The following is a 12,265-nucleotide window of genomic DNA, read 5'->3' on the forward strand; positions in this document are numbered from 1 at the left end:
AGAAAGTTCCCAATGCATGAAAGGGAACACTTAAGATCTCTGAAGGCTCAGGTGTTACACAGCAAAACTTCTGCCACATTCCACTCATCCTAGCAAATCACAAAACCAACTCAAATACAGGTGGAAGGGAAAAGGCTCCACCTTTTGATAAGTGATACAGTATACATATACATAAAGAGGAGGAATATATGGTAGTCATCTTTGGGGACTATCTATCACACGTATACTTGTAGAACTAAAACTAAATGAAATTTATAAGAGAAAAACAAAGAAAATGTGCCAGACAGTTACTAGGATGGCTCCCAATGATCCCCATCTCTCATTATTTTTGCCCTGGAGTAATTCTCTCCCTTTTAATACAGGCTGGTCCTACTGATTTCCTCCTAGCTAACAGAATACTACAAAAGTTGATGAGAAAACACTTGCAATATTACATTTTAAAAAGACTCTAGCTTCCATCTTGCTTGTCCTCTTTTGTTCTCTCACTTGCTGGCTCTGAAAGAAGTCAAACGTCATGTTGTGAGCTGCTCTATGGAACTGAGGAAGACCTCAGTCCAACAACCTGCAAGGAACTAAATCTTGCTAACAATCACATGAACAGTTTGGAAGCAGATTCTGCCCTCCGTCAAGCCTTCAGATAAGACCATAGCCCCAGCCCACATTTTGATTGCAGTCAAATGAGAGATCCAGAGCCAGAGGACATAGCTAAGTCATACCCAGACTGCTGACCCACACCTGGAATCTTGGCCCAAAGCAACTGTGAAATAATAAATGTTTGTTACTTTAAGCTCTTAAGGTTTGGGGTAGTTTCATAAACAGCAATAAGTAACTAATACAGTAAACTCAAAATAAGTAGAAAGAAGGAAATCATTAAGAGAACAAACGATGCACAAAATTAACAAAGCTAAAAGTTGGTACTTTGAAAAGATCAACAGAAGTGATAAACACCCTGGTTAGTCTAATCAAAGAAAACACAACTTATCAGTATGAAAAATAGTAAAGGAGTTTATCTCATTAGCTCTTAGAGACAATATAACAATAATAAAACAGAATATTATAAACACATTTATGCAAATTTAACAATTTAGATAAAATAAACAAATTCCTTGAAAAACATAACTCACCAAAATTGAGGGATAATAACTGAGACAATTTCTTAGCCATCTACCTATTAAAGAAATTAAATTCAGTATCAAAAATCTTCCCACAAAGAAAACTATGATTTCGTTAGTTTCATTGGGGGATTCTACCAAATATTTAAGGAGAATGATGGCAATGCTCCAAAAACTCATTCAGAATATAGAGAAATAAACACTTCCAAATACACTTTATTAGCATAACGCTAATGCCAAAAACCTGACAAAGACATAACAAAAAAAAAGAAAAAAGAAAATTACAGACCAATATTTCTCATAAACTTAGATCTAAGCAAAAATCTTTAACAGAACATTAGCAAATAAAATCTAGGAATATATAAAAAGGATAATACACATCATGACCAAATAGTGTCTATCCCAAGAATGCAAGGTTGACTTAACATTCATAAATCAACGTAATGTAATATATTAAAAGGATAAAGGAGAAAGCCCCCATGGTTATCTCGATATATGCAGAAAAGGCATCTGATAAAATTCAACACCTTTTTATGATAAACCCACTCAACAAACTAGAAACAAAAGAGAGCTTCCTCTATCTAATAAAGGACAGCTATGAAAAACTTAATGGTGAAATATTGAACATTTTCCCCCTAAGAGTTGGAATAAGAGAAAGATGTCTACCCTCATCACTTTTATTCAACACTTGAGACAAATAAAGTCATAACTGCCTCTATTTGAAGATATGATTCTTTAATAAAATCCTAAGGAATCTACATAAGGACTATTGGAAATAATAATTTTCTAGGTCACAGGATACATGGTTAATATAGAAATTGATCATATTAACAAACAACTGAAAAATAAAAAAATTTCAAAATCCATTACACTGGCTTTAATTTAGATTTAAAAAAATTTGGAATAAAAAAAATCTCATGAAAGACTCCCACACTAGAATTTATGAAAATTGCTGAGAGAAAATAAAGGCCTAAATAATGTTCATAGACTGGAAGACTCAATATTGTTAAGATGTCAATTTTTCCCAAATTGACCTACAGATTCAACATAATCCCAATTATCAGCTCAGCATGCCATGCTGTAAAAACTGACAATCTGATTCTAAAATTTCAATGAAAATTCAACAGACCTAGAAAATCCAAAGCATCTTGAAAAAGCTGAGCCAAACTGGAACATTCACACTATCAACCTCAAAACTAACTACAAAGCTACAGTTACCCAGGCAATGTAATTCCGACATAAAAACAGACAAATAGATCAATAAGACAGAATGAAAAGTCTGGATACAGACCCCCACTTACACAAACATCTGATTTTTAACAATGGAGAAAAAGCAATCCAATAGAGAAAAGAAACCTCTTCAAGAAATGGTGCTAAAAAAAAAAAAAAACACAACTGGATAGCCACACAGATAAACAAAACAAAACAAAACAAAACAAAAAAACCATCAACTCAAGCTCACAGATAACTTAAAAATAAACATAAGATTGATCACAAACCTTAATGTAAATGCTAAAACCATAAAGCTTTTAGTAAGAAATATATTTTTGTTACTTGGGAACAGGTCAAAGTTCTTATCCAGGTCATAGTTACAGGAAATAATAACTATAAAATAAATATATAAATGACATATATTTAATAAAATAAATTTAAATTTAAAACTTCTGTTCAAAGGACCTATTAATAATGGATCAGCACAACATATGTATAACGTGTAGCTAACAAAGGACTCCTAAAACTCAACGATAAAAAGATAAACCCAATAAAAGTAAACTTTATCCAATTTAAAAAAAGACAAAACTTCATAAAAGATATATAAATAGCAACTAAACACATGAAAAAGTCTTCAACATTAGACATCAGGCAAAATACAATCACCATGAGATACCACACATTCCCACTAGAATGGTTAAAACTGAAACATCTGAGAACATGAAATGGTGAATAGAACTCTCATATATTGTTAATGGGAATGTAAAATGGCACATCCACTTTGGGAAAAGGTCGGGAAGTTTCTTACAAACCTGAATATTTACCTAAGCCCCAGCAATTTCAATACTAGGTATCTGCTCAAGAGAAAGAAAATCTACATCCACAAAAAAAAAATTTTTACAGGAATGTTCACAGTAACTTTATTCATAATAGCTCAAAACTGGAAATAGCCTAAAAGTTCATCAGTAGGAGAAGGGATAAACCAACTGTAGCACATTTACATAATGACATACTACCCAGCAGTGCAAAGGAGCTACTGATACATGTTACAACATCAAAAACATTCACTGAGCAAAATAAATCTTAGAGAAAAAGAGTAAATATTATATAATTCCATTTATATGAACTTCTTTTTTTTCCCCCCCCATTTATATGAACTTCTAAAACAGGCAACTCGTAATCTAGAGTGGACAAAAAGTCAGAACAGTGTATCTGGGGCAGGGACTTAGGAAACGGGCATGAGGAAACTTTCTAAGGTTAGGATGCCTTTCTGTAAGGGTTTGAGTTGCACAGGTGTTCACATTTGTCAAAACTCAATGAATGTACAAATAAGATTTGTACAGATTTTACACTAAAAGAAGACAAATCTGTAAACAAACACTGAACTCTAGACAATAACATGCATATACTGGCGTTGTTAGGGGAAGCTGCACAGATGCTTGCAATTTGAGCACTGACATGCTCAAAAAGAAAAAAAAAGATAGATTGATGGATAGAGGAATATACAATCAGACAGAGATGTAATAGAAATTATACAGTATTTTAATTTATGCAAACACTCCTCTATGTTGACGTTGACCAGTTTTGTTACCAACTTTTACATAACATCTTATAAATAGCTATTTTGTTCTTTAAATCATTTGCCTCCAAAGAGTGATATCGTTAAAGTATAAGAGAAACTTAGCACACCTTTCTAACTAAAAGTTCTATGTAACTTCTGTTTTAAAAGGTACCTTAAACAAAGCACAAGATTTTAAGAAAAGACTAAAAAAAGAGAAATTGGGAAGACATTTATAAGCTAGTACCTTTCACCAAATTAGAGACTTCTTAAACCCCAAGGCAGGGCATTTGCTTGAAAGTACAATCAAGGAGCTTGCCAGACAATGTTAAGTACAAAAAGATTCCCACTCCAGGACGGAAGCACTCTGTTTTCTTAGCCATGGATGGGTTTAGAGGACACAGTGTTGTTTGTGTCCTTTTTTCAGGTATAGGAACTTCATTTGTACAGTGGTGAAGAAAAAAAAAAGACAAGCATGGTCAAGCTGAAAAATCAGAAGAGTCAGGAATGACTCAGGCAACCTTTACATGGTTAAATGTGTGTTGTTGTAGACACCATCTGAGTCAAAAGAAAGCATAAAACTGTCATACATATTTTGCTGGTTTTGATACTGAAGTGCCCCATTTTACATATCCTAATCTTATGTTAATTAACTACCTAGGAAGCCTATTTCAAAATTTCATCAATTTAAAGTAAGTACCACGAAATCTTGGAATTCAATGCTTTGTTAAAGCCTTTTTTAAAAAAGACCTCATCTAAACTTTTCTTTAAAAAGAGATCTCATGAGTACATACTGGTCCTTGTGACAAAATATGTCACTACTGGGAACCAAACTTAAAAGATAATACCACTCTAAATTGATACTATTCATAAAGCTTTGACTGCTGTCCTTTGAACAATAGAAAACCAGGGTCAAGGATCTTATCTGTAGAAGAGAAAGTCTTATATAAACTCTAGTCAACAATAAAAGACTGGGTCCTTTGATACGGCCATCTTAAGAAGGCACTAGAAATAGCAGTCTGAGAATCTGCATCAACAATGGAAACTGGAGATTATGTTTCTAATTGTGGGTAGAATGATTCCATTATTGTCTCTAAGCCATATTTGAAACAAATAATTATCACAGTCGAAAATGGGATAGAAAAAATTCTTAATTCTGCTGCTGGAAAGAACTGTAATATTTTTAAAAGTCATAAGGATTTAAATATGACTTCACACCATTTCTGAGATCTTTAAAATGGTTTCATTTATTCTCTGGAACTGTAAGCTCATTTCTAAATGGAAATTCAGGCATTAACATTCTTTCTCTCCAATCTTTGCTTGGCTAGATTGGACTCATCCTTTAAATCCCTATCTATCTAGAAAGACTTCCTTAAAAGCTCAAAACCAGGATAAGACTTCCTATTGCCCCTCCACAACGGTATATTATATTACGGTATATTTGTTACTACTGCTGTTCTTGTTTAGTCTTCCCTATTAGACTGTAAGCTCCATTAGGGCAAAGACTATCTGCCACATCAAAATAGTGTCAGTATTTAACATGGGACCTATGACAAGTAACAAAACATTTGTGGAACAAATGAATTACAATTTCTAAACTTTTCCATCCAAGGGATTGTTCCAGTTTCCTCTTTTAAAACAGCTTCTCCATGACAATCCCATTACTCGCATTCTAACCAACTAAGAGTTAACTGAGAATTACTGCTAACTACTCATCCTACACATAGAGAAGACCAGATTTAACCAATTTGTTGTGCTATGCACACAAACATGGAAGTATGATAAAATGACTACAGAGTGTTACATTTTTATACCATGTAGAGTTTCACTGTTTTTATGATTTCCACAACTAAACTAAAAAATTTCTTAAAAAAAAAACAGCTCAAAGTCAGGTTCTCAAAATTACAACATCATTACAGGACTGTGTTTTACTGTCTGTCTGGTAACTTATCTCCGCACACATAAAACTCTAAAACAGAATAAAAAGTAACTATTGTGGCAAATAGGAAGAAGTTGATTTGGGAGACAAGCAATATTTTATGTGTGACTAAACCTAAATAAGTACATTATCGTAGAAATAAATACAACTATCATCTGTTAATGATTATTTATAATGCAGTATGGTGAGGAATGACAAGATCTGTGACATGTGGGGGCGCCTGGGTGGCTCAGTCGGATAAGCAGCTGCCTTCCGCTCAGGTCATGATCCCAGGGTCCTGGGATCAGAGTCCCACATTAGGCTCCCCGCACAGCAAGGAGCCTGCTTCTCCCTCTCCCTCTGCTTGCCGCTCTGCCTACTTGTGCTCTCTATCTCTCTGTCAAATAAATAAATAAAATCTTAAAAAAAAAAAAAGATTTGTGACATGTGCTATTAAAATAGTCCAATTTGGAATAAAGTATGAAAAAGAAAACCTCGGCTAATTCATTATATCAGACCTTTCATGTGACCTAAAGAAAATGAAATGCTACTTCATCTAAAATAAGCAACACCCCTGAGCAAACACCTAGTTATATGGAAGCCTGTTTATGATTCAATTCACTAAATTCCTAATAGTATGTATACTATCTAGTAAGTATCTATACATCAAGAATGGATCCAGTAATCTAATATTGACTTCCTGTGTTTCTCATATTGCTGCTCCTGACCCATTAATGAACCACAAACAGCAGTTGTAAAGAAATGAATGAAATAGGATATAAAATATAAGACAACACATGTGATAAGGGAAAGTATTATTTCCTGAAACTTTTGGTTTAGTTTCTGTGTGAGACGATGTAAAATAAATTTCTAAGTATAGGCTACAATAAAAATGTGTGAATGCTACTCTTGGGAGTTTATGCCCTCAGTTACTTCTTTCCCCAAAACACTGCAAAAGCAGAAACTCTCCATCACAATTACTCACAAAAAGTGACCTTAACCCAGGCACAAGTTTTAATAGTTTAAGCTTGATTTCACAAGCTCTAAAATCAAACTGAGTTCAAATCCAGGTTCCACGACTTTCCGTGTAAATTTGGACTTTTTTAAACAGTATGAGCTTTGTTTCTGTCATCTGTAAAATGAAGGTAATAATATCTTTCAAGTTGGGGTAAAAACAAATAATACATATAAGTAAGTTCTTAACACATCTTTTACCATAAATAGAACAAATTAAAAGAGTGATATGTATTAGCAACATAGAAAGAAACTTAACAGAAGGTATTTAATGTGTTATCTTTGATGTTTGTGGGTGTGTGTGTGTGGTGCTTTTTCATTTTGTATTTCTATCCCATATAAATTTTATCATGTATATATAACATACATTTTTCATGTAATGTTTCTAATTTATATAACCTTATACCTTTATTTTTTAGAATATAATAGTAGATATCTGAGCAGTGACATTACAGTCCTTTTTTAAATACTTCTCTGTATTTTATAAAAGTAAATTATGTGTTTTTAAAAGACAATGGCCAACTACTTGATCAAAAAAAAAAAAAAAAAAAAAGACAAAAAGTGTGTGGTCCAGGATTCAGGAACTAGCATGTTTTTTGGGAGAACCAATGTGCCAGATGCTTCTCACTAAGTCCTCACACAAACTTAGCATATCATTTTTGCCGGTGAGAAAACTGAGGCAATCGAGATAAGGTAAACTGTCTGTCAGACAAGTAACAAATAGAAGTGTCCAGGACTTCAAAGCCTTTATTTCTTCTACCATCACGTAATGTATCCAAATACTCTTCTCCAGTTGTTTCATATAGGCATATTTTAATCTACCCAATTAGACTGTAAGCTCCTTGAGAAAGGGGGAAAGTTTCACAAATTTCATTTGTCTTTCATTGCCTAAGTAAGATTACGATAGATCCTTAAACACTTGTTGAGTTAAAACTTCTTTTGGTCTAGACTGTTCTCATGGGACATACCCTTGTTGTAAAAACGAAATAAACTACCAAATGAGAAAACTCTTAAGACTGCCCAAATCTAACTTTATTCCTTCACACTCAGAACTGAAAAAGTTTAAGTATACCCATATCCGGAGACTACCACTAAGGGAGTTTGGAAACGAGTGCAAGAATCACTATGCAAACACTAAAAAAGAATGGATTCACACATTTCCCTACCACGCCCCCGTCATCCAGGCACTATCCTAAAGAAAGGAACCTCTAGTCTTCCGGTGAGGTGTTGAAGAACCATAACCACGCCCCCATTCTATTCCATCATTAACTTGTTTTCTATCCTTACCCGGACCCCCGTCCCCAAGACCAAACCCCTTAATAAACAAAAGTCTCTGACCTGCAGCGAAGTGCAGGGGAGAAGACTTCCGGCCGGCCATGTCCTTAGCATTCACGTTTGCCGCGTCCACCAGCCTCTTTACCCGGGACACGTCCCCATTGCGACAGGCCTCCAACAGTTCCCGCAGGGCCCCGCTCACTGCTGGGACCCCTGGCCCAGGTCCCGCTGCCCCAGGCCCCAATGTTGCTGTGGTGCTAACTCCTGCCGCCTCTGGGCTCTCCGCCAAGCTCGATCCAGGGGAGGATGGAGAGGAAGATGAGGAAGAAGTCGGGGAAGAAGAGGACGACGGTGAATTGTTACTGCCACCGCCGGCTGGGTTGGGAGCGACCCCGACGGCAGATGAAGCGGAAACCGCCGGGGCCACCGGAGCCGCGGCGGCGACGGTACAGATTGTGCTGGTGGTACTGCAACAGCTGGTACTGTCAACCGGGTCCGGGGATCGAGGCCTGTCGGGCGGATCCCGACTGCCATCCCCCTCCGGCAGCGCTAGGCCGTGCCGCGGGGAGGAGAAGGGGGCCAGGCCACCCGCCGTTGGGGAAGCTGGGGTGGTCCCCGGCGCCAGGCCGGGGCTGAGTGGGGGGGGAGGTGGTGGCGGCGGCGCCGAAGCCCCTGGGGCGGGCTGGAGCTGTTGTTGATGATGGTGGTGATGATGCTGAGAGCGACGCGACGCCGCCATCTTCGGACTCCCCCAGCACTGTCACTGCGGCAACGGCCCCACCGCCCGCCCTCACTTCCGATCGCTAGACCAATTAGCGTCCAGCGCACAGGAAATGATGCTAGGCTGAGTGGGAGGGGCCAAAGAGAAGGAGGGAAGTATTGGGAGCTCAGAGAACAGCCACAGAAAGGGGCGTGGCTTTGTGACTGAGGGGCGGGCTTTGTGACGCCTTGGCGGGCAGGCTGCGGAGATTTGAAAGTTGGAACTGACCACTCCCTAAATGGGGCACTTTTCCTCCATTCTCGCTTTCAGCTTGCTTACCTTGCCCGTTCCGTTCTGTTGCCAAGTCACCTTAAGTCTTCCGTGTCTTACTCCAGAGTGTGCTCCTGAGGTGTAACTCAATGCAAGAAGGGAATGTTTATCGTTTATCATGTCTCAAGTAGCCTCGTCTGAAAAATGGAACTGAGAGTATACCTCACAGAATTGTTAGCAGAATTAAATGAACTAATGTATACAAAGCGCTCTGACCGTTAATAAAACATAACCATATTTAGCCCATTGGTAATTTTTTTTTTTTTTTAAGATTTTATTTATTTATTTGACAGAGAGAGACACAGCGAGAGAGGGAACAAACACAAGCAGGGTGAGTGGGAGAGGGAAAAGCAGGCCTCCCGCGGAGCGGGGAGCCCGATGTGGGGCTCGATCCCAGGACCCTGGGATCATGACCTGAGCCGAAGGCAGACGCTTAACGACTGAGCCACCCAGGCGCCCCCCCATTGGTAATTTTTTTAAATGGAGTCTGGCCCCCTCCGCCCCGTTATTCCTTTGGTCTCTATGTCCCTTCTTGTACGTATTCTCGCTCTAGCCACTTTGTTAATACGCCCATTTTGTGGGTCAGATTGCCAGGACTGGAATTCAAGCTCTGTAATTTACTAGCTCTGTAAATTTGGGCAAGCTGTTTAATCATTCTGTGTCTCATGTTCTCCTCTGCAAAATTGAATGAATAGTTCAATAATTGTTAACTATTAAATTATGATTTTTTCCTATTCTGTTATCTCTGTACTTTTATTTCTCACCTTAAGTTTGACTCAAACAATTATGAATATGTTCCTTTTGAATTCTTTTCAGCTGAACCTCTCTTCTTCCCAAACTAAGATAAAAACTTAACTACTCTCCATCACTCACCTTCAGATGACATTCTTCAGCAACTACTTTTTCTCTCTTTCCTCTGCCTGTGCCTACTTTTTTGGGCTGCCATCAAAAGAGATGTGTCCATGCATGGGATAATCTCAGTGTGGTCTCTGTTTCCTGCCTCCTATTTAATAGTAACCTAGGCATTGTGGAAGTTTAGAAAAACAGTATTATTCCAGTAGAGGAGATATAGATGGAGACTGTCTTAAGAAAAAACAACGTTTACATGGGTCAAGTAGAAATCTGTCTCTACAGAATATTAAACCAGGTGATAAATCGTTCTTTTATATGTTCATTATTAAAGGTAATTACTGTGATGTTAATATTCCCACCTAAATAAATAGGTAGGTTTATTTAGGACTACCATCTACATAAAACAAGGTCAGGAACATAATTAATATTATGAGTGACATTTGTTATCTCATCTGGGGTTACAGATTATAACTGAACAGTATTCATCTGTTTCATAAATTTGTGCCATTGTTTACAAATATGTGGCTGGATAGGAAAACTCCATCAGTACAACTAAAATCTGTCACAATACACATTCTCCTGGTTTTGAATCTTAAGTTAATGCACAGCACAGGATAGCATTGAGAAGTTGGGTTTATCAACATAATACATTAGATGCCCCTAACTCACCTTGTGCCCCCTTGACTATGGCCTTCTCTATGAATGGGAGGCATAAAGAATATCCCACCTGGTCCCGTGATGGCCAATTACTCATACATCATGAGAAGTAGTCATGTTTACCCTAATTCAAATGCATCTACTGTATCTGTTTATCAGTACAAATAAATAAGAAAATTTCTGCTGGATAAAGAGAAAAAGGCCAAATGGCCTGAAACTATTCTACTGGTAAAATATGTCTGAAAATGCATTCGATCAATTGGAAATTGCTTTTTCCCCCTCCAGTGGAAAGTAGTAAATGTACTTAACATTAAGTATTTATAAGGTTTAGGTTTATATGGACTAATACTGAGCTCTAAACAGGAAAGGGCAGATATCATTACCTAATCTTTTACAGCTAAACACAATTCCATGAGGGATGTACTGTACTCTAATGAAAAGAGCAAAGCTTGAAGTCAAACGAGCTTGAATCATATCTCTGACAATTACTAGTTAATCTTGGTAGATAAGCTTCAGTTCTGTCATTCTAAAATTCTGATTTTATTGTAGCATTGTCATGAGGATGAAAAGACCTGGGTGTTTTTAAGTCCATCTGGAGTGTTATTTTCATTCTTTTATGAGGCATACATCAGATGTTAATAGTAATTCATAGCCACTATCAATACTATTTCCTTACAACTTCCTCTGTGACAAAGAGAGTGGGAAGAAATATCCAACATTTTACATGTAGCAGGAATCTTAAGTAAAGATCAGGTTTAATTATTTCCTCATCTGAAAATTCAAGATTTTATACAGGCCCTGTCTATCTCCAAGAATTGTTGAGGATCATAGTTGTGTGGCATATTGCCATTTTCAAAAATATTTTCAGAAAAATCATGTCCATGTGGTATAAAAATGTGAACACACAGCACTCTCTTGAGCCATACTGTTGACACAAAAGAGCCACCAACTCAAAGGGCACTTGCCTTCTGGGCTATGATGTAATGTTTGTTTTTCCCCCATGGGGATCACATGAACACACTTTGCAAGTTACACAGTCATTAACTTGCAGTGTCCATAGTTCAATTAGACTTGGTGTGGTTATTCCATCCATGTACTTCTCATTAGTCTGCCCCAGATCCAAGTTCACTGGTAGTATCTCAGATCTACTGAATCCACTTATTCTTCCATGCTCTGAGCAAAGGCTTCTCTGCAAATTCATGAGCACAGGCTAGAGCTTAGCTGAGGCAGTGTCATTTTTCATCTTGGCCTTAGAAGATAAGTTATTCTCATGCCAGAAATGCCCATTGTGCCAATGGCCCAGATTTCTCTCTCTGAAGGTGGTACAAAGCTGAGAGAAATTTTAGCTGAACTTCCATCTGGAAACCCAGGAGAATATTTTTTTGAAAAGCCATAGATGGGCAAAAATGACAACAGCTGCAATCATGCTAACCATATTGTATCTGAGGAAGTTTAATTAAAAGAAAAGGCTTAACAACTTATTATAATGTAAGAAAATTACAGTAATTTAAAGATCCCTATATATTAGTTTATTAGCATTTTCAGTTGCTTGCTAAGATACCCCTTATGTAGCAGGGTCCTCTGGATACTGTTCCTCAGACATCTAGAGTCTGCCCTCTGATAGCTTGGACTTTCTC

At 37.4% G+C, this 12,265-nt stretch overlaps 1 protein-coding gene across 1 annotated transcript in view; it reads right to left on the minus strand.

The window, feature by feature from the left end:
- Positions 1-8,887, minus strand: part of TNKS (tankyrase) — a 197,853-nt gene extending 188,966 nt beyond the window's left edge. The window contains exon 1 of the mRNA XM_032413489.1: positions 8,153-8,887. Coding sequence (XP_032269380.1) covers positions 8,153-8,828 — 676 coding nt within the window. The 5' untranslated portion in view covers positions 8,829-8,887. The remainder of the gene's footprint in view (positions 1-8,152) is intronic.
- Between the last annotated feature and the right edge of the window lie 3,378 nt (positions 8,888-12,265).

The sequence above is a fragment of the Phoca vitulina genome, unplaced genomic scaffold (assembly GCF_004348235.1).
Source record: "Phoca vitulina isolate PV1807 unplaced genomic scaffold, GSC_HSeal_1.0 scaffold15, whole genome shotgun sequence".
In the NCBI taxonomy this organism is placed as follows: domain Eukaryota; kingdom Metazoa; phylum Chordata; class Mammalia; order Carnivora; family Phocidae; genus Phoca; species Phoca vitulina.